Consider the following 21,537-nt stretch of genomic DNA (forward strand, 5'->3'; position numbering starts at 1 on the left):
GTCGCCTAGAGAGGTCGCCCCCCGGCTAACCGCGCCCCGGAACCGGAAGCGTGGATAACCCCGCCCCGCGAACGGCCATCTTGGAAGCAGAGGCGGAGGCGGCGGCGGCGGCGGTAGCGGCGGCGGTCGGGGTGGGCTCGGTCCTGGCGCGGTGCAGCTCTGCGGCGCGGGCCCCACTCTCTCGCTCCCTGCTCTGGCCTCGAGCACGGCGAGCCTGAGCGCGGCGGCGGCCCACGCGCGGCGACGGGGAGAGGTGAGCACGCGCCGCGGGCCTGTGCCGGGGCCTCGGCCGCGCGTTCGCCGCGCCGGAGCCGGCCCGAGCGGCGGGCGGGGGGCGCGGGGCCTCCGCACGGCCCATCCCCGCCCCTTCCGCGCTCGCGGGGCCCGGCCTGGAGCTTCCGTGCGTGGAACCCGATTTCGGTTACGGCGGGGCGTCCGGGGCTCCGGGCCGGCTCTTTCTTCCTCCGGCTAGCTTGGGGATTCGGGTGGTTACACGGTTGGCGTCCCACGGAAAGGCCTCCCGTTAGTGGCACACTTGCGGCTGCCGTCAGGACGGGCCGGCGTAGAGCTTGGTTCGTAAACTGCTCTGGGAATCCGTGTTGGGATGGGGTGACTGCCGTCTAGCCCGCCGCCGCTTCATCCCCGAGCAGTTAGGACTCCAGACCGCCCCTTATGTCCCCCCAGCAGTGAGCGTGCCTGGTTGACGCTCTTGGGGTGGTAACTGAGAGAAAATCCGGGCGGTCAGAGTGGGACGCTCCACGCCGGGCGGCCGGAGTGGGCCCTGGGCCGGCTCCTCGCCTGTGCACGCCCGCTCTCTCGTCTGGCCATGTGTAAGCGTCTCGCCCCTTTTCCAGTTAGTACCACTTAGTTGGTCTATGTTTAGTTCCCATCCATTCCCGACCGCACGCGGGCCCAGGCATGAAACACTTAGAGAGGTCAGGCTCCAGCCGGTGGAGGGGGCGGCGAGCGGAGCTAGTGAGGGCGGTGGTCGCGGCTCTGTTCTTTGGAGGTGCGAGGCCCTCGGTGTAGGCTCGTTTTCGCGGAGAGGAACTTAAGGGTCTCGCTTGATTGAAAGGTCCCGCGTGTCTGCAGGCACCGTTGGATCTCGGCACCTAGAACTGGCGCTCAGTCATCCGCACACTTTGGCCGCGCCGATCTCTGGCAGGTGCGGGAGTGGCGGCGGGGCGGCCCCCATCAGCCCCGGGCCTCCGTCCGGCCTGTGAAGCAACCCTGCTGGTGAAGGGAGAGAATTCCGTGCGAGTCCCGGGCACGGGTATGTCACGTGCCCTCTGGCGGGTCAGGCCAAGGTCTCGTGCCGCACAGTCACTGGAGCACTCAGCCGCCGAGCGGGAGAAAGGGGCGGGCGGCACGTCTGTCCCCCGTTGCCTCGGGCTGCCCGCCTTCAGCTTCTCTGCCCTGCGGTTTTGTGCACGGGCCCTGTTTCTTGTTCTGTTCTGTTTTGAACGTCTGCGCCCTGTTTCCTTCAGTGTGACACGCCTTACATGCTCTCTCCGTGGGGACGTGGCCTGAAGGGCCCTTGAGGAGCGCTTCATGGCCTGTGGAGGCGCCTGGTCTGTGCGCACGGGCGGATTGGGAGAGGCCGGCTCACCGGAAGTCACCCGGAGGGGCCTGAGGGCGCTGCGCAGAGGGAGCCCTTTCCTTTGAGGGACCCGGTAGCTGGATTGTAAGTCGGCTTTGGAAGCAAAAGCGAGAGAAAAGTCCATTTGTGCCCAGGCGGGCAGGATCTGTTTTATTTATTTTCTGTGGCCGTGCGCTACCCTCTGTGAGGCACCCAGCTGGCCGCTTGACTGAGGCCCGCACGGCTGTATCTGAATTACCCAGTGAGCCGGTTTGTGTCGGCAGAGTTAACTTTACGGCGAGCAGTTAAAGGAAACGAGTCCTGGGTGGTGGCCCTACTTTTGGACTGTCGCTGTGTTTGTCACTATACATCGCCCTGGTCCCCTTGGCTTCTCCGGCCTTTGGGGCGGTGCTGTGGACGGAGTGCTCCCCCCAGGCTGGTCTAGCCACCTGCGAGGGCACACCAGCCAGTGGTGTCTGCTGGGGCCTGGCGGGCACCTGTGCGGAGCGGAGCTGGGTGGCATGGAGGCGCTTGACCAGGGCCTCGGCGAGTTGTCTGCCAGTAGAGGCTGGAGCGGGAAGGGGCCGTGTGGCTGGGATGAGGACGGGGTCGGCTCAGGCCATGTCGGGGGCCCTGGGAGTCGGGCGCTAGAGGGCGGTCTGGGGCTGCTCCGGAGAGCTCTTGGCAGGTGGTGGAGGTGTTGACGTTTATTTGCTTAGTTCTGGGTGCCTCCTGAAGGGCTGCGATCAGAATTGTGCGATGAGAAGGGTCATCCGACTTCAGCGAACAGAATGGACTGAAATGGAGGGAGACTGCGAGCCGGGAGGCTGGGCGGAAGTCTCGAGGTCTCTGACGGGCAGAGCAGCGGGCCCTGCATCAGGGGTGTGTGGTGGGGCTGGGGAGAGTGGGGGTGAATGGGGATCCGAGGTTTAGGGGCCCCAGAGTAGGAAGCAGAGCTGCGCTGTGATGCGTGTGGCGGGACCACTGCGGGTACCCCGGGGGTGCAGAGCGAGACAGCGAGCCCTGGTCGTCGTCTGGTGGGGAGGCTACTCTGAGGAGGATCCCACTGGGCAGGAGTCCATGGCCTCTGGTGCAGTGACGTGGGCAGAGGCTGATGGGAGGGAAGGGGCATGCAGAGGCCCCGGGCTGAGGTGAGGCGGGGCTGGCCCGGTGCGGGGAGTGGCTCCAGGTGGAGATCCTGGCCACTGTCGGCGGGACAGGATGGGAACTCGGGCAGAGTGACTCCTCCCTCACTGCCCCCCCATCCAGTTGGCCTCTCCTCTAGCCTGGACACTCCTGTCCATCCTGAGCTGCACACCCTGGTGTGTTCTCTGTCTCCACCATGTTTTACACCAGTGGCTTTCGCGCTTTATTTTTAGCAGTAGAACTTTTTTGCTTTTGCACCTTACGTTGTGAGAAATTCTGGTAGGTTAAGTGGATCGAGCTGGAGCCGTCGTGGTGCCCGTGAGAGTGGGGACCCCTGTCTTGCGCGTCCCCATCCCGCCCTCCCGCCTCTGGGGCAGAGCTGAGGTGTCCCAGGGCCCCCTCAGGTCTCTTGCCTTGAATGATGCCTGCTCCCTCCTTCCCTGTCCCCAGCCTTCAGTGCTGTCCTGTGCCATCCTGTATGTCCCATGGTGTCGCATCCATCCTCTGCTGGGCCACCAGAGTGACCTAACAGAAGATCTGATGTGCCTTAAGGTTTGGGCCTAAAATCTTTGTGGGCACCGCTTGATGGCCTGGCCTCGCATCCCTGGTTGGCCTCATCGGCCGCTGTTCACTGTGTTTGGCTCCTGCCGCGGTGACCCAGTGATGTGTCCTGGACGCAGGACACTTCCTTATCTCTGCCTGTCCAGCTGCCGCTTCCTGAGTCTCTCTGGGGTCCCCGTCTCTCTCTCCAGTCCCAAAAAGAGGCTCTTTCTCTGCTCCTCTGTTGCTCCCACCCACCTGTGGCCAGTGGTAGGTGTGCTGGAAAATGTTTAACAGCGGGCATCAGTGGGCCGTGGCGGGGGAGTGGCACCGCCCAGCACGGCACTGGGGAGATGCTCACGTGGCAGGCGGTCAGGGCCTCCTCCCGCGACCCTTGCAGATAGAGCTCTCTCTCCCTGGGGAGGTTCTTTGAAAACAGGCGTGTGGCTGCAGGGTTTTTCTTAACCTTTCTGTCTGACGATGTCGTGTCAGCGAAGATCCTAGCCGGCAGACAGGAAAGGGGACTCCGCGAGGCCCGCGGGTGTCTGAGGGCTCAGGCAAGTCAGCGCGGCCCATGAGCCTTGACTCTGGGTGGCGGAGGCTGCCTGTAGGGAGGGCGGCAGGGAACACCTCTGTCCTCGTCAGCATAGACCTTTGTCTTCCACAGATGAGCAGCAACAGCGCTAAGAGAGCACCTACAACAGCGACGCAGCGCCTGAAGCAGGACTACCTCCGGATTAAGAAAGACCCCGTGCCTTACATCTGTGCCGAGCCCCTCCCTTCCAACATCCTTGAGTGGTAAGGCTCTGCATCCTCCTTCGCCCACACCACCCGTCACCCAGCTTCTCGGGCTGGGCTGTGTGGGCCGGATGGGCCGTCTTGGCGCGGGGAAGGGGCTCCTGTACCCTTGGCAGGTGTGAGTGGACTGTGAGGCCTGTGGACGCTGCCCGGTTGTCTTCACGATGGGCAGCAGCTGGGGGTGTGGTGGGCTGTCCTTGACCCCTGCCTGCTGGGGCTAGAGAGAGGGTCCTTCCTGGGGGAGGCTTTGGGGCCTGCAGGCCTCACGGCTGTTGGAGAAGCTACACGTTTAGACTCTCCTTCTCTGCTCTTTGCTTCTTGGTGCTGTGAGGCGCCCTGTCTTACTTTGGCGAGTTGGTAATGGGGGGACGGGTCCTGATGCTCCAGCTCTGTGTTTTGGGAATATGCATTTCATAGTGATTGTCGCCGTGTTGTAGAAGAGCTGCTCCTACCAGGTTTGCTGGTGATTTTGTGAGAGACAAAGTGTAGGGCTGAAATATCAAGGAGTGTTTTCTCCTTGTTATGTTTTGTTCTTAACAAATACTTAAAAATTTTTTTGAAATTCAGAGAAAAGAGATCTGAGTTAAAAAGCATTTTCCAAGTTGGACAGGTGTTCGAGGATTCTGGGTCTGCGTTCCTCCCTTGGCTCGCAGAGAAGGGCCAGCACTGGCAGGTGGGGCAGAGGGTCTCAGGGGGGAGACTGGCCTTGGCATGTGGGGGAGGCATCAGTGTCGCAGCAGAGCTCTCCCTGCCCCCAGACGACAAAAACCAAGCGTGGCCCCCAGGACGTAGTTGGCAGGTGGACAGATGGGTCCCATGGCAGTCTAGGGGAACATCCTCATTGTGTGGGCCCCTGCTGCATGTGAGTCGAGTCGGGTCCTACGCTCCATCATTCGTTAGGAGGACCCGCTGCAAAGGAAGAGGCGCAGGGCAGAGTCCATTGGAGACCGGACACAAGCTTCCCCTCCCCTGTGGCCAGCTGTGACAAGCCCTGTGAGGTGTATCCACCAGGGAAACCCTTTCGGGACTGAGCACCAGGGATTTCAGTGGGGTGGGTCACGGGCAGCTCTGCCTGGTACCCGCCAGTGTTCCAGACTCCCAGCAGGACAGCAGGCTTCCCTTCAGCATTAAGTACGTTTTTTGCACAAATAGTTGAGATGCATTGGGGTGATGAGAACCCCTTGGAATCCAGTTCCCAGACGCTGGCTGAGGACAGCAGTGTCAGGCCTGCTGCGTGGGCTCTTCTGCTCAGCTGTGGGTGTCTGTTGCTTCAGCTGGGAGAAGAGCGTGTTTTTTTGGAAGATGCCTGTCCTCCAAGCCTTCCTTGCTCTGCTGCCCCAGGGCTGCTGGGCGCTCTCAGAGCCCTGCTCACCGGCCCTTCCCGGTGTCCTCAGATTGGGCACAGGAATTGGGAGCAGTAACAAATTAAGGCCACGTTCCTTGGTGTGTTCCTGGTCTGCTGACACGGGACGACAGTATTTTTTGAGTCAGACGTTATCAGGCAGCAGGGGGTAGGGGTTGTCGCAGCGTCCTGGTGGGAAGCAGTGCCCGAAGGGGCGGTTACTGACCTGTGCTCAGTGTGTCTGGTGTGGTATTTTTGGTTAGGTCTACTTTCTTCTTTGTGCTTTTCTGTCTTCTTTGAAGATTCATTAGCTCAGGGACTTCCCTGGCGGTCCAGTGGTTAGGACTCTGCGCTCTCACTGCTGAGGGCCCAGGTTTCAGCCCTTCATCGGGGCACTAAGATCCCACTAGCTGAGAGGTGCGGCCAAAAAAAAAAAAAAATTCATAAGCTCAAATGCTTCTTGACGTAGAGATGAAGCCTCGTTTATTCACGTGGAGAGCAGAGTCCATGGCGGCTGGTGCTCCTGGACTGAGGCTCTCTGCGTGTGAGGACTTTGGTGACAGTCACGGGCTGTCCCTGTCCCTCCTGCTGGAGGGCAGCTGCTCTGAGGTCGAGTCTGGTTCTTCCAGGACGTCAGGGCCGGGGACCCAGCCTCTGCGTGTCTCCAGCTGTTCCCGGGTTAGCTACTGCGTGATATTTGGGCATGCTGAAAAATACCAGATTTCAGGTACGTCTCAAGAATAAATTGTGAAGTTAATTTTTTCTTTTTTTTGCGGTACGCGGGCCTCTCACTGCTGTGGCCTCTCCCGTTGCGGAGCACAGGCTCCGGACGCGCAGGCTCAGCGGCCATGGCTCACGGGCCCAGCCGCTCCGCGGCATGTGGGATCTTCCCGGACTGGGGCACGAACCCGCGTCCCGTGCATCGGCAGGCGGACTCTCAACCACTGCGCCACCAGGGAAGCCCGTGAAGTTAATTTTTAAATCGTCGGTTGACGGTTAGAGAGGATTAGCTTTTTGCATATTGTGTTGTGGATACAGAAGTACTCTGTGGAAAACTTGGGAGACACAGCCTCTCTGATCCCGTTACAGAGCGGCTAACGTGCCAGCAGCTGGAGAAGCTGCAGAGCTGGGAGCTGGGTAGCTGGTCGGGTTCACCCTTCAGCTCCCCTCCTGAGCGTCTGTGAACGTCTAGTTGCGGGTGGGCGCTAAAAACCCTGGCCTTGGAGTGACTCAGACTTTGGAGAACTTGCCGTCCCCAAAGCCAACTCATTTTCTTCCCTCCCTCAGGCACTATGTGGTCCGAGGCCCTGAGATGACTCCCTACGAAGGTAAGTCTTTGCCCTGAGTTAGAGGAACAAGTGGCGGCGTCTGTGTTCAGAGCTGCCCTTGCCTGAGAAACACCTATTTGTAAATAACACTGTTTCTGGTTTGGATGTGCGTGAGGTAGACCGCACGCGTGTGGAGCCCCTTCTGGTTTCCTACAAGTCATAGAGGGGTTTGCTCGGTTTGGTTTTGCCCATGTACCTCCGTCTTCAGGGGCTGCTGTGAGTATCGAATTTACCCAGCCTCTGACGTCAGTGGGATCAGAGCTGAGAGAACAGACGCGGGAAAAGTAAGACTAACATGTGTATTGTTGAAGGAAAGAAGGGTCATTTCCTGAGTGCTCACTCTGTGCTGAGTCCTCTGAGCTGAGGGGCGGGCCCCTGTGCGGGTAGGACCCTGAGGTGTAGGGGGCTGCAGGGCCTGCCGTGGTCAGGTGATGCTACCCAGCATCCTCTGGTGTTTGCAGACAGATCTCGGAGCTGTCAGTCAGTGAGCCTCCAGGGGCCCGAGGGGAGCCTGGCGCCAGCCTCCGGGTGGTGGAGCCTGGGACAGAGCCGTGGCCAAGTGGACACTCTAGTCCCTGGGTCCTGATTTCGGGTGGCCGGAGCAGCACACTTGTGTCTTCCTCCTGGGGGCTTGTGCATTCGATTCCACTAGAGGACCCGTGCTACTGGGGAGGAAGTGTGGGTGCTCTGGACGCCCAGGAGTGTTGTGGGTAGTTGGGAAGACAAGTCACTAGCCTCGTGGGACTCTTGTGGCCCAGGAATCCCTGTTGGGGGATGACCTGCCCTAGGGAAACAGTGTGCAGAAGCGTATCTATAGGGTGGATGTGTCATGACCACAGGGTAACGGGCTCGGCGATGGCCTTGCGTGGGGGTTCCAGGAGAAAGGGCGGAAGACAGGCTGCAGAACAGCTTGCACAGCTCATGTTAAAACGCTTACGAAACACACGATACGTTTTTAGCGAACTTGGACAGACACCGAGAACGAGCAGTGTTCTCTCGCGAGTAGGGTTAGGCCTGGTTTCAGAGTTTTCTTATTCTTTGTGGTTTTAGTGTTTAACGTACAGTAGAGAACACTGCTTACTAATTGTGTGATGAGAGCCCCCCACACACTGAGCCCAGGACCAGCCAGAACTGTTGGTGGCGTAAGTGAGGCTGACACCTGGGCAGAGGGTAGAGGTGGCAGGGAGAGGAGAGGGCAGCCCCGAGCGAGCGGTGTGGTGGCTGGGACTGCAGGAGACCCCCGCCCACCCAGCCCCTCTGAGCTGGATGAAAGGCTCTCCTTTTCCAGACCCAACCTTGTCACTTTTCCTCTCATTTGCCCCATCTGTTCTCCTGTGTGTCCCTGTTGTTCCCGGTCTAAAGGCTGGGAAAGTCCTCATCCTCCTTGTAAAGCTTTCCTTCGGAGACCAAAGCTTTTCCTGCTGCCCTCCCCCTCCTCCGCTGCACCCCGCCCACACGCTGCCCTTCTCCCCTCAGCACCTGCTGTTGTGCCCTCTCCCGATGCCTGTCCCCTCCTCAGCTCAGGGCTCTGCTGTCTGCAGTGCCATCCTCTGCTGACTCTGTTCCCATCAGGGTCTCGGAGGGACCCTCAGAATTGCCGCATCTGGTGGATGGCTCTCAGGCCTCAGGGTCTGGGCCTGTGTGGACTCTGGCTCCCTCCTCCTTTGCTCCTCTGACTTCCGGATGCTCTGACCCTTCCCTCCCACGTCCACGTCTGTCTGGCTCCGTGTCGGTTGCCCGCTGACCTGGTCCTTGCTCTGGGCTCTGCCGGTGCCAAAACTGTGACACTAGTTTCACAGTTCCGGTGGGCTTCCCGGTAGTACACGAGTGTTGATCTGTGTCTAGAGGTTTTACAGCATCCCATTAAAACCCTAACAGGTTTTTGTAGGTGAGCACAGGCTTATTCAAAAACTGCTTCTAAAACTTATGGAAAGGCGAAGGACCTAGAATAGCTAACATAGTTTTTTAAAATCATAAAACTGGGGGAGTCACCGTGCTTCGTTCTGAGACTCTGCGGTGTCTTTGTGTGGACCGGATGGTGTGGCCGGGGCGGGTCCCGGGGTGGAGCAGGGCCCAGGGATCGCCCCGCACAGCTTCTCTGTCAGTGGGGCGGGGCCGGAGGTGCCTGGGGTTCCAGGCGCGGTTCTCCTAGGCCTCCTCCCGGCCCGGTGCTCACAGTCTTGTCTGTCTGTCCCGGGGCTCAGTGCCTGTGGACACTTGGAATGAAGCCGGAGGAGAGGCCCAGGGGCCTTTCACGCCCTCGGATGCACCTCCCGGCCCGGGACGGACCCTCTGAGGTTGGGAGTGTGCGCCTGGGTGCAAGGAGAACTGCAGGCCCCGCCACCGTGGACCCTGCTCATGGCTCTGCCTGAGCCCCTCGCTGTGCTCGGCCGCGCCTGGAGCCCTTCCCTCTGGGGACTGGCGGGTGGTGCCGACGGGTCCCCTCTGGATCAGCCAGGCGGGGTTGCCACCCCCCACCCCCCGCCCCCGACTGAACGAGACGGACAGTGTTCCTGTGGTGTGAGCCCACTGCTTCCCGTCACGACCGCGCCACCATGGTCTTCTCTGGGCCGAGCACCTGTTCCCATCTCCTGCGCTTTTTCCATTTGGGCTTTTCTCAGTACTTGTGGGTTGCAGGTGTGCTTCAGCGTCGCTTCTAGAGTTAGTCCCTTGCTGGTGGGCTTGTCTGTGTGCCGAGCTGTCCTCGCAGGTGACACTGGTCTCAGTCACCCCTCCACCCCCGACAGTGAGAGTGGAAGCGAGAGCACACCAGGTAGCTGGGATGCTGCAGCCGTACAAGGCGGTGGGAGGCCTTGCCCTGGTGGGGTGCTGGAGCGGAGACCTGCAGGGCTGGGGGGACAGCTGGGAGTTCCAGTGGGAGGACAGGGCAGCTACCCCAAGCCTCGCTGTACACGCACACATGCACAGACACGCACACGTCTCTGGGAATCCTGTGAAACTCACGTTCTGCCCCGCCGGTGTGGGTGGGCCCAAGGCTCTGCATTTCCAACAGGCTCCCAGGTGCCACCCTGAGAGCAAGGGGGTGAGGCCTCCAGTGGGGACGGGATGGTGGGACCTGGAGCTGGGTGGGCAGGGATGGAAGCCAGGGGTCCGGTGAGGTCACTCCAAGCTTTGGGGGCTGCATCTGTGGGAAGGTGGGGCTGCTGGGATTTGCTGATGGAGTAGGTGTGATACGGGAGCAGGGGACCCCCAGAGTTTAGTCTGAATAACTAAGAGGACGGAGCTGCTGCTTGAGGGAAGAAGCAGGAATTCCATCTTGTACCCGTCTGGGGCAGTGTTGCCGGGACGGTCAGTACGCAGGTCTGGAGTGGGGGAGGGTCTGGAGGTGCCGGGAGGATGCCAGAAGGAGCCGGGCTCGGGTTGGGCCTTGAGGAACGGTTTGTGAGGCCTGAGATGGGGTCACGTGGCCCAGCGGGGATGTCTGGTGACTTCAAGATCAGGAATTTTACATAAAGGAGGCGGAGCATCTGGCAGGGCTTGGAGGGGAGCGGGGGGGGGGGTCAGAGTTTTGTTGTTTACTTGTTTTTAAGGGGGGGAAATGATGGTGCGTTTGCCTGCTGCTGGGTGTGGTCTGGTGGAGGAGAGGCAGGTGGGGCAGCAGTGAGGGGACCGGAAGAGCTGCCACTCGCGGGGGTGGACGTGGGGCCAGCGAGGAGCCTGGAGGTTCTGTCCTGATGCTCTGCTCTCGGGGAGGGGGGCACGCGAGGGTGGAGGAGGGACGTGTAGTCGGCAGTGGGGGTAAGGGCCCCCCCTAGGTTGGTGGTCGTGAGCCCCAGTGAGATGTGTGTGTTCCAGGGATGGTCGGCTGGTGGGTAGCGGGTGGGGACACCTAGCTGGGCCGGGCCGGGACCCTGAGGGCAGTGAGGGCCTGTCGCGCTCTGAACAATGACAAGGCTCCTTCTCTGTTCTGATACAGGTGGCTATTATCATGGAAAACTAATTTTTCCCAGAGAATTTCCTTTTAAACCTCCTAGTATTTATATGATAACTCCTAATGGAAGATTTAAGTGCAACACAAGGTAAGGCGTCCAGGGTGCTTCTGAAGTGGGACTGGGGTCCTGAGGAGTGTGCACCCCGCTGACTGGGTCCCTTTCTTCAGGCTGTGTCTTTCCATCACGGATTTCCACCCAGACACGTGGAACCCGGCCTGGTCCGTCTCCACCATCCTGACGGGGCTCCTGAGCTTCATGGTGGAGAAGGGCCCCACCCTGGGCAGCATTGAGACTTCGGACTTCACAGTGAGCTGGGGGCGGGAGGGGGGCAGTGCGGTTGGTCTCCACAGCTGCTGTACCCAGTCAGGACAGCGACTCCTTGATATCAGGCTTTCATTTCTCTCCCGTTTTAAGTAGGGGTCAGGTCTAGCATCATCAGTGGATGATGCAGGAAGGTGAGCAGCCTTAGGAGACCACACGTCAGCTTGTCACGAGGAGCATGCTTGTGGAGTCCTTTCCACACCAAGAAGACAGCAGCCCTCGACTGTCTGTCAGTGTGTGTTTAGACGTGAAAGAATTGAAATTAGCCTTCGGGCTGATATTTCTTCTTTTCTCTTTCTAGAAAAGACAACTGGCTGCACAAAGTTTAGTGTTTAATTTAAAAGACAAAGTGTTTTGTGAATTGTTTCCCGAAGTCGTGGAGGTAAGAAAGTGAAAGTTGGCCATTAGTTTTGCTTTCCCCATGTCAGGGACACTTTGATTCAATACTTTCCACAGAGAACATGTGCTCCTGTACTGCAGACCGGGAGTGGGGGGGTGTTTAGGTGCAAAGACCTGACCCTCTCCTCCGGGGTCTGGGGGTTGGATGGTGGGTTGGAGACGGGGAGAAGTCGGGGGAAGGCCGCTGGGCCTGTCGAGGTCCTGGGGGGCCAGGGGTGAGGGGCAGGGATGCTTGCTGGTCTTGGTGCCAGAGCAGACAACCTGGCCATGAACAGGAGGCTGAGCCACACGCAAGTCGGGGCCCTGGTGGTTCAGAGTAGCTCGGACCTGGCTCGGTCCTAGCTCGTGAGGCGTAGGCTTGGCGGATTTGGCAAGTCATGTGGCCTCCACGTCTGTTGAACAGGATTCGCAGCGGCACTGCCTCCGAGGGCAGTTGTCAGGACGAAACGTGCAGCCGTTGCCCGCCGACCCTGCAGCGTCTCTGTGGTAGACCGCGGTCCCCTCCCTAGCCCTGAAGGAGCTGGCTTGTTTCAACCAACCCTTGTTTCTTGCTGTTTTTGTCTTAGGAAATTAAGCAAAAACAGAGAGCACAAGACGAACTCAGTAGCAGACCCCAGGCTCTCCCCTTACCAGACGTGGTTCCAGACGGGGAGACGCACCACGGCCAGAACGGGCTTCCGCTCCTCAACGGGCACGCGCCGGGCGCTGGGCCGCACCTCGCGGGGCTCCAGCAGGCCAACCGGCACCACGGACTCCTGGGCGGTGCCCTGGCGAACTTGTTTGTTATAGTTGGGTTTGCAGCCTTCGCCTACACGGTCAAGTACGTGCTGAGAAGCATAGCGCAGGAGTGAGCCGCCGCCACGACCAGCAGAGGTGGTCGGAAACGAGGGACGCTGGGCCCGAGCTCGACGTGGGCTGGCTGGACGTGCCGCCGAGCACTGGGCGGGCCTGCCTGACTCCTGGGGTTAGCTTTTTAAAAACCTTCAAAAGGAAAACACAAACCAAAGTGTGTAGTTGGATTTGGAGACGTGAGACTCCCAGCCCCCATTCTGCCCTGGCGTCCGTTGGGGGCTGGGAGGCTCCATGTCCACGAGAGGGCCTCACGCTTTGGTTTTATAGCTTATCTCCTGTATTGTCTTTTGGATCTATTTTAGTAATCTGTTTTTCATTTTATTAGATTTGGTCACTTAAAAATATAAAACTTGATGCCTATCCAACACTCTGCGTGCGTTCTTAGTGTGGAGCTCTGACTCGGCAGGCAGTGCCGGGGGCCTGGCAGGGTGGCTGGGGGCCTGGCAGGGTGGCCCGGGGCCCGCTGGCCGGGGACAGCCATGGGTGGGTCAGGGGATTGGGCTTTGGCATTTGTGTTTACTTAGAATGAAGCAGGTTCCTCCTGGGAAAAAGCACGTGTGCTCTGTTTTGCTGAAGTTGAGAATCTGCTTCCTTTCTGACCACAGGCTGTCACCGGGGCTGAGCTGTGCGTCCTGCGCGGTCGCGCTGCCGGCTTTCTCTCACCCCCATGGCTTCCTGCGGGCTCCCACTGGCTGCGCTAATGGAAGGAGGAGACCCCCCCAGCGGGCCCCTGGGTCCCACCCGCCGGACAGGCTCTGCACACGTGGGGCTTCCCGCACACGTGGTCCAGCTCTTTGGTTTGCCCTGGAGACAGGCTCACACATTCCCTTTCACAGCGGATCCGTGGCCAGTTCTTAGAGGCTGGCCGCCCGGGAAGGACACCCGGGTTCAGGGGCAGCGCCGGTGGGCGCCGTCTCAGACCTGGGGCCTGCGCCTCCTGGATCGCCGACGTCTCCCTGTTCTCGTCTCTGCTAATGACATCCTGCACGGTGTTTGGAAGGCGCCGTGTCCGGGCGCCACCGCGCGACACCCTGTGGCCTCGCTCCAGAGGCCGGCAGGGAGGCCGCGTGCAGCCCGGCGCTGGTGCATCTTTCACGTTCTTTGTTTTTTGATCAATTTATTTAAAATTGCTCTTTGATTTACTGCTTGTGTGTATTCAACCCGCTCTTGTGAAAAAGAGTCTTTCATTTTGTCTTTGTTCCTAAATTTTGTGCTCTTGGGGTCTGTATACCACAAGTTCCTCTCCGCCCAGCACTGGGTAGCCCGTGGGCAGCTGGGTGTCCTGCGACCCACGGTGGACCCCGGTGGCGGGGTGGTGCTTTGCTGCTGGGCCCGGACCCCGATGGGTGCGGCTTTGCCAGGCCTCCCTCCGTCCACTGCTGGCCCGAGGGTGCGTCTGTGGAGGTTGGTGCCCCTTCCAGACGCACCGCGTTTCCTGAGGTTCTTCGGAGGAGGAACATTTGGGAAATAGAAATTACTTGACAAGTGTTTTTTCTTTTGTGTGTGTGAAATCTCAACTTTTAAAAACTTCAGTCAGCGGTGGGAGCAGATCTGTGCTGTACAGAGGCTCCCCCTGGCACCCGTGGCGGCTTGCTGTCTGATGTGACCCCCGAATAAAAGATGACCTTGTCCTGTTGGGCCTGTGTCTCTCCCTCAGAAGGTTCTCCCAGGCCCAGGTTTGGGGTGTCACCTGGCAGGCGCAGCTCGGAGGTCTCGGTCTGAGGCTGTTGCGGCTCCCCCCGGGCGGCGGGCAGACGGCCTGCTGAGGGCTGTGCCGGGGCTCCGAGGTCCCGTCCTCCCCTGTGGAGGCGGTGTGTCCATGGTCGGGTCGCGGGCAGCTGGCCTGAGCCTCCCCGCGGGCAGCCGGTGGCTGTGGCTGGGAGGCGTGGATGCCTCGAGCAGGCTCCCTTTGGTCCAGCCTCACTGGGGGAGCTGGGACCCACAGGACCCACGGGCTGGTGCCGGAGCCTGGCGCAACTGCCATGTCCACGTGGCCCAGGCCAGCAGGACACAGGTGCCCAGCCTGGGACAGGAGGGGTCTGTCTGGCAGCCCCCTGGCTGGCTGTTGGCCGCAGGTCACGTGGAGGGTCCCAGCGGGGATGGCGCAGCGGAGGCTTCTGTACCATGACCTCCTCGAGACCTGGGCTCAGCAGCCGGACACTCGACCCCCACAGTGAGTTCAGGAGTCACTGGGGCTGGCCGCTGCCGTCCTGGGAGGTGACCACCTCCACCTGAGCCAGGAGGGAGGGGCCAGGTGTCCTCGGGCAGATGCTCCTCACGTTGTCCCCCCCAGCTTGTGTCTGGGGCGGGTCTGCCTGTAGCTGCTGACTGTGGACATGGCCTGGGGCCGGGGTCTCCTTCCCCGTTGTTCCTGCTGGAGTCTGCCAATTGCGGGGGGGGGGGTGTCATGAGGGTCTCCTGTGCTGCCCTCCAGGGTAGTGAGCCGTGCCACCTTCCTCAAGGCTGGGCTGCAGGCAGCAGGTCCTTGACGGCCAGCCACAGCTCTGACGGCCCGTAGCCCCAGGCTGCACCAGCCGAGGGGTGGCTGGCCGTGGGGGTCCTGCCTTAAGCATCGAGCCTCCACCCGGGCCTCCACTGGAGCCTGTGGGTGCCACCTGGCTACAGCCGTCTTGCTGCCTGCAGCCCAGAGGTGAGGAAGGGCCCCAGCTCCCCCTGGGGACCCGCCCACTGTCACTTGCTCTCCTCTGCTGCTGGCTCGTCTGGCTGTGCACAGCTACTGGGGGGACAGTCCTGGGGACTGGAGAGCCCAAGGGGCCCGGCTGAGTTGAGGGCAGCCCCTCAGTAAGGGTGGGCCCTGTGCCCCAAGAAGAGGAGGGGGCAGAAGGGATCTGGGGCAGCTATGTGCCACACCTTTCCTCCGAGGTCAACCAGTCTCCCCTGCTGGCCCCGCTCACCCCAGGTCACCAAGGCTGGGACAGCCTGGGAGCCCGGTGGGTTGGCTGTCCTGCTTCCAGACCCTGCCCTTCCCGGGAGCGGGGCCAGTGCCTGTGGCAGCACCAGGACCCTAGGGTGGGGGCCCTGCAGCGGAGCCAGAGGGGTCAGGATCCGGGAGAGGTGGTGACGAGAGAGGTCGTAGGAGGCGGCTGAGGGGCTGTGATGGAGTGAGTCCCGCCCGTGGCTTCAGGGCCCCGCCCTGAAGGGGCCGGGGTGGAGGCCGCCTCGCCCCTCGGGCAGTAGCAGTGTGGGTTCCGCCCCCATCATCGCCCCGGGCCACCCGTGAGCCCTCCCCCTTGGAGTCCGCCAGCTCTGGGGAGGAGGGGAGGGTTTATTTGGCGGCAGCGCGGGCGGCAAGGGCACTGCTCACGAGGGAACCTGTGGGGACAGGGGTGTGTCCTCCCGCTTCCCTTGCTAGCCAGGCTCATCCTGCGCAGACATGCACCAGTGGTGGCCGGGCAGCCCTCGGGGCTGTGCTCCCGCGCCGGGGCTCTGAGTGCCTTCAGGCACCTGGGCTCACATCACTGAGCCGCTGCAGCCGACCCGGCAGCCAACATGCACTGGGTCTGGGCGGCCGCCGCGGCCCTCCTCTGGCCACAGCTCACGCTCCTTGGGGGCGTGAGGGCCCGGCGGGAGCCCAAGAGGCCACGGAAGCCCGGCCAGCACCCCGCAGCCCCCAACGCCACCACGTCCAGCAGCGAGGGGCTACTGGGCTTCCCCAAGGTATGCAGGGTCTGGGCGCACGTGGGCGCCTCCCTCCCAGCTGCAGGCTCTGCCTGCTGGACTCTCCAGGCCTCCTCTCCCCGTCTGGGTGGGGGGGGGGGGGCTTTGGGCAGCAGCCACAGCAGTGTGGATCGGGCAAGCCTCGAGGACCCTCTCTGGGCCTGGGGAGGGGTGGGGGCGTGGAGGGGCTTCCCAGTGGGCTACATTGAACCCTTTGAAGCCCCAGGGACCATCATGCCCTGAGCAACCTGCTGCCATTTGGTGTGACTGCAAATTGGGGAGGTGCTTTGGGCAGCCAGTTCAGAGCCCCTGCTGCAACCCGGGGTGCCCCAACTCCCGCCGCCGGTGAGGCCAAGGCTAGCCTCTGCCTGACGCGCTGCTGGGCAGCCAGCACCCCTTACGGCCTCTGGCATGGGACGTGCTCCAGGCCTGGGAGGCCCCCGGCCCTCTGAGAGGAGCTTCTTGTACCTGCCTCAGCCCTAGGGTTCCACCCTCTTGGGCTGGGGCTCCCCGAAGGGATCTTAGAGCTGACCCCAGCAGCGCAGGCCTGGTGGCCGCTGGAGTGAAGCGGCAGTTGCTGGGCCAGGCCCCCTGCCAGCCCTCGAGCCTTTGATCCTGGCCTCCCGCCTCCCGAGGGCGTCTCCGTGGCGGCCACCCCGGCTGCTCTCTGCCCACGCGGCCCCATTGGAGCCGGAGGCGCCGTTTTCCAGCTGGGTAGGCCGAGGAGAGAGTCCGCCTCGGGCCCTGCTGCCAGGGGAGTGGGCTGCCAGCAGGTTCTGGGGCAGAGGCACGCAAACTCTTGAACCAGGCTCCTGGGGGAGGTGTCCTTGGGGACAGTTCCTGCCCGGCCTGCCCCTCCAGAGCCAGGGCAGGGCAGTCTGGGGGCAGATAGGGGGGTGTCCCTGGCCACGCCACCCCTGCCACAAGACGGCCCTCCCCAGGCGTCAGGAGCCCTGCTCTTCCTGCTGGGGCTGGGCTCCTCCCCCACCTGCCCACCCCGGGTCCTCCAACATGGCTCGGGTCTGAGGCGGCCAGAGGAACAGGCGGACAGCAGAAGTGAGGACCCGGAACGTTCGGAAGTTCCTGGCTCCTCTCCCTTCCCTGGCGGGCCCCTCCCAGCTCCCCAGGGTAAAGGCCTGCCCTGGGAGCCTGGGCCTTCGTCGTGTTTGGCGCTGGAGGCTGACCGCTGGACCAGACCTTGGCCAGGACCCCTCTTCGTGCCTGCCTGGACGGCTCTCCGGGAGTAGCCAGGGCTCCACTGGCCTCGTGGCAGTGGCTCTCTCCTGCCACACCAGAGTCTGCTGCGCTCCTGGCCACTTCAGGGACCTCTGTGTGAGGCCGGCACACAGACCTGGACGCAGAGAGGGACCGAGCTCCCGGCACATGCCCCTCCCCTGGCACGCTGTCGCGTTCTCTGACGTTGGGGCTGGGCGTGCCCCTGCCTCTCCTGCTGCCCTGCTGCAGAAACTGGGTGTAGGAGGGGGGCTTGCAGGGTCCGATCCTGGGCTGCCAGCTGGCACACCCGATGCCCAGCACAGAGTGGGACCTTGCCCACTGCCCCCAGCCTCACACGGCTCTGGAGAACTCACTCCTGCCCACCACTGCCTTTCTCAGCCGGGGCTGGGCCCCTGTCAGGACATGTGGGGCCCGGCCCCGTGTGCACACGGGCGTGCCCGTCTGCTTGGGAACGGTTGCTGCAACACAGCAGCAGACCCGAGGCTCCTGGACGTCAGGCCCTGGCCTGAGTCCTGGGGGTGGCCTGTGGTGCCCCGTTGCCATCTTCCTTGTGTCTGCCCAGGGGGCAGTGGGGCCTGATGGTCAGCACTCTAGCCCTGTCCTCTGACCCTTCAGCTGCCTGAGGCCTCAGGGCCTGAGTTCACAGATGCCCACATGACATGGCTGAACTTCGTCCGGCGCCCCGATGACGGGGCCTCAAAGAAACGGTGCCGAGGCCAGGACAAGAAGTCGGTGAGCCCCGGGGTCTAAGCGCAGGATAGGGATGGCTGTGGGTCCCACAGCTATCCTCATTTTCTCCTGCTCCCCCACAGCGAGGCCCCCCTGGCCCCCCAGGACCCCCCGGTGCGGAAGTGACCCAGGAGGCTGTGCTCCGGGAGTTTCAGGGGATGCTGAAGGGTAGGCACCCCCCGCCCACTCTTCTCCCAAGGCTCAGGAGGTCACCCTGGGGGTACCCCAAGCTGAGCCGAGCCGCCCCTCCACCCTGTCCCCACAGAGGCTACCGAGCGTCGGTCCTCAGCGCCGCTGGGCCCCCCGCTGCCCGAGGGGACGGGGAGGTGGCTGGTGTCCGAGGCCTTCCACTGTCGGCTGAAGGGCCCGGTGCTGGTGGACAAGAGGACGCTGGTGGAGCTGCAGGGCTTCCAGGCCGTGAGTGGGCGTGGGGGGCAGCCTGGGGGCTTCCACTGTGGGTGCTCAGGCCCCAGCAGGGCCGGGCGACCCCGGGCCCACGCATGCCCCGCCGAGGCTCGCGGTGGGGTCCGGGGTGGTCAGGGGCAGGCACACCCTCCCCTCTGGAGGTCCTTGGGGCCCCGATCTGTGCCCAGAGGCCTGGGTGGGTGCAGATGCACGGGTCAGCCCTCTGCCTTGCCCACCTGGGGCCTCTTTGGGCTGGGGGCTGTTGGTCTCAGGCGCCTCCGCCAGGCTGGGTGTGGAAGGTGAGGGTCCAGACTCTGTAGCCCGCACCCCCCTGCTGTCCTTTCAGCCCGCTGCCCAGGGCGCCTTCCTGCGGGGGTCTGGCCTGAGCCTGGCCTCCGGTCGGTTCACGGCCCCGGTCACCGCCATCTTCCAGTTCTTTGCTAGCCTGCACGTGGGTGAGCGGGGCCGGGCCAGGGTGCATGTGGGGCGTGGGGGCTGGCCTTCCGGGTGTGCCCCAGGCCTGGGTCCTATTGCAGAGGCGTCTCCTGCTCGCACCCTGACTCCCTTGGGGGCTGGACGGGTCCTCACGCCCACCCTCCCCAACCTGCAGTGTGCCCCGAAGCCCCCCAGCCCCTGCCCCCCCTGCTCCGTCCTCCCTGAAGGTGCTGCAGACCTGGCCTGTCTCCGCAGACCCCAGGGAGCTGCAGGGCAGGGCCCGGCTGCGGGCCCGGGACACAGTGCGTGTGCTGGTCTGCATCGAGTCCCTGTGCCATCGCCACACGTGAGTGGGCCCTCCTGGGGGTCGTGGGGGCGTCCTGAGGGGCACGGGGACCATCTTGCCCACAGAGGGGGGCTTCCCTGAACACAGAGAACTGCAGTGAGCACCGGGGCGGGAGCATGCGAGTCTCTGGGCGCCAGCGGGGGGGCGGGGGGCCCACCCCGGCGGGGGCCCACCCCACCCCACCCCACCCCACCCCACGGCCACTGTGCCCTCACCCCTGCGGCCCCGCGTCCAGGTCCCTGGAGGCCATCTCCGGCCTGGAGAGCGGCGGCAGGGTCTTCACGGTGCACGTGCAGGGGCTGCTGCAGCTGCAGGTGAGGCCGGGGGTCGGTGGGGCAGTGCGGGGGCGGGGGGCAGTCCTGGGCCTCCAAGCTGCCCGGGCCGGGTGTCGCCTGGCCGGCAGCCGGGCCCTGTGGGTGGTGACGTCCACTGTGGGTGTCTGCAGGCGGGACAGTACACCTCCGTCTTTGTGGACAATGGCTCCGGTGCAGCCCTCACCGTCCAGAGCAGCTCCAGCTTCTCCGGCCTGCTCCTGGGCACGTGAGGGGCCGACGGGCCGCGGGGCAGCTGCCGCAACCCTCACCCCGCTGCCCTCCGGTAAACCTGGGGTCACAGCAATAAAGAGCCCCCAGCCCTTCCTGTCGCCTGGTCGCTGCGGCGTTGTAGGAGCAGGGGTGGGGGAGGGCGGGGGCAGCAGCAGCCGTGGAGTGGCCTCAGGACACCCATGGGTGCGGGCGCGGGCTTGGCCCTGGAGGTGGAGCTTCCGGCCGAGCACCCTGGCAGCTGGGGTGCGTCCCCCACGGCCCCTGTGCCTGCCAGGGGCCACGTTTACCTCGATGACAAGGACAGGTGTCTGTTCAGGCGCGCTTGGCCCTGCCCATGGCCTGGGACCACCCCTCCGCCTGCCCAGGGCCGGTCCAGCCTCAGAGGGTAGCAGCCCGTGGGCACTCACAGGGCCTGGGAGACCTCGAGGCTGGTGAGTGGCACAGTGCGTGTCGGGGAGCAGAGGGCGAGGCGGGGCTCCCCGTGGGGCTGGTGGGGAGCAGACAGGTGTGCTGGCCTCACACCCTCCAGACGCGGACGATGTCCCCGCGGCCCGGGTGTCCTCAGCGTCCCTCATTCCCCCAGGGACCTTACTTCTCACCACCTTCTCCTTGGCGGCTGCCCCCCCCCCCCCCGGCGACAGGGTCAGAGTGGCCTGGACAGGCGGCTGAGGCCCTGCCTGTGGGTCCTGTGGATTCGGCCCCTGCCCGCACCACTGAAGCTCAGACGGAAGAATGTAAATTGGTTGTGGACGTCCGGGTCTTTACAGAGCTGCCGAGATACCATCGCTGGTTGGCACCTGGGCCCTGGGTGGGCGGCCGCACCTGGCCCCTCCGCCCATGACTGGGGCTTGGGGGTGGGGGATCAGCTCCGCCGCAGGGGGGCCCGGAGACCCGTCTCCAAGGCTGAGCAGGGAAGGGCAGGGGCTCGGGCGTCCGTCTGCCAGCTCGGGTTGGCGTGGGGAGTGGGGTGGGTTACCAGCCGCTCCGCCAGACCCTCCCTGCAGCCCGCTGGGTAATGAGGCAGGAAAGCACTGGTGCCGGGAGGGCACCAGTGCGTGCAGCGGCGGGCGTGGCCACTGACCCGTCCCCACCTCTCTCCCCGCTCCCCCGGGTGGCATCAGGGGCCCCGGGTCTGGGGGCGGTTCTCGGCTTCATGGCGCCGCCGGCCTGGTCTGAGAGGGATGTTCCCGCCGCCTGCAAGGGGGAGGCGTGAGTGGCGCACTGGGGTCTCTGTTGGGAGGTCGGGGGAGGCTGCGGGCCGCCCCCCACACCCCCGGCACCGAGGTCCTGTGTGGGCCGAGGAGCCCAGGCCTCCTGACACTGCTGTATGGAGCCCAGCTTGGCCGCAGGCACCAGTCTGTGTTCCCACCCATGTACAGGGCTCACTGAGGCGGTGACTGGTGGGACCAGACCCCCCCCCCCGCCCCCGGGGCTGTCCTGACTGTCCTTCAACACTGGCCGGTCCCCCCACCCTACCCCCGGCCCGGGAGGGGGCAGGTCTCACCTCACCCAGACCTGCCAGGGGCTGTGATGACAGAGGTTGGGGCCAGGCCCTGCTGGGGCGACAGACGGGAGACAGGAGATGAGGAGAAGAGAGATGGAGAGGACGGACAAGCCGGCCGCCCAGGGCTTCTGCGGGCAGGTGGCCAGGGCCGGAGGGCCCGCACCCGGCGCCCGACTCCACGCTTCCCGTCTGTCTCTTCTTCCTCCCGGTTTCTGCCCCTAATGGGAGGTCATTAACCACTTAGCTCTAATTCCCTTGGAATGTGCCATGTCCAGCTGGGCCCTGGCGCTGGGAGAGCTGGAGCAAAGACATGGGGGGCTGGGGTGGGCGGCAGTGGCTGCTATAGGCGGGTCCAGGGGCACGAGCTGGGGTGGCCCTCAAAGACGCAGGCTGTGCTCCCA

At 63.4% G+C, this 21,537-nt stretch overlaps 2 protein-coding genes across 11 annotated transcripts; both read left to right on the top strand.

Annotated features, from left to right (window-relative positions):
- The first annotated feature begins 64 nt into the window (after positions 1–64).
- UBE2J2 (ubiquitin conjugating enzyme E2 J2) lies at positions 65–13,894 on the top strand. 9 transcript variants are annotated; one of them, XM_004272268.3, is made up of 7 exons: positions 65–253; positions 3,933–4,063; positions 6,693–6,733; positions 10,671–10,773; positions 10,854–10,992; positions 11,309–11,389; positions 11,973–12,618. In XM_004272268.3, exons 2-7 carry the CDS (start codon positions 3,933–3,935, stop codon positions 12,255–12,257), a joined length of 780 nt encoding a protein of 259 aa, XP_004272316.1. In that variant the 5' UTR covers positions 65–253; the 3' UTR covers positions 12,258–12,618. The 9 variants fall into 9 exon arrangements, 8 of the variants coding, with proteins under 8 accessions (XP_004272316.1, XP_033288532.1, XP_033288530.1 ...); XM_033432641.2 differs by lacking the exon at positions 65–253 and adding an exon at positions 270–572; XM_033432639.2 differs by lacking the exon at positions 65–253 and adding an exon at positions 685–830.
- Positions 13,895–14,030: 136 nt separating this feature from the next.
- C1QTNF12 (C1q and TNF related 12) lies at positions 14,031–19,740 on the top strand. Of its 2 annotated transcripts, XM_004272536.3 has the most exons (8): positions 14,031–15,936; positions 17,788–17,904; positions 17,985–18,069; positions 18,167–18,318; positions 18,653–18,761; positions 18,997–19,087; positions 19,323–19,401; positions 19,533–19,714. In XM_004272536.3, the coding sequence occupies exons 1-8, from the start codon at positions 15,769–15,771 to the stop codon at positions 19,629–19,631; spliced, it is 900 nt and encodes a 299-aa protein (XP_004272584.1). In that variant the 5' UTR covers positions 14,031–15,768; the 3' UTR covers positions 19,632–19,714. The 2 variants fall into 2 exon arrangements, with proteins under 2 accessions (XP_004272584.1, XP_049554944.1); XM_049698987.1 differs by having other exon boundaries at positions 18,653–19,087; positions 19,533–19,740.
- The last annotated feature ends 1,797 nt before the right edge of the window (positions 19,741–21,537 follow it).

The sequence above is a fragment of the Orcinus orca genome, chromosome 1, assembly GCF_937001465.1.
Source record: "Orcinus orca chromosome 1, mOrcOrc1.1, whole genome shotgun sequence".
NCBI classification, from domain to species: Eukaryota; Metazoa; Chordata; class Mammalia; order Artiodactyla; family Delphinidae; genus Orcinus; species Orcinus orca.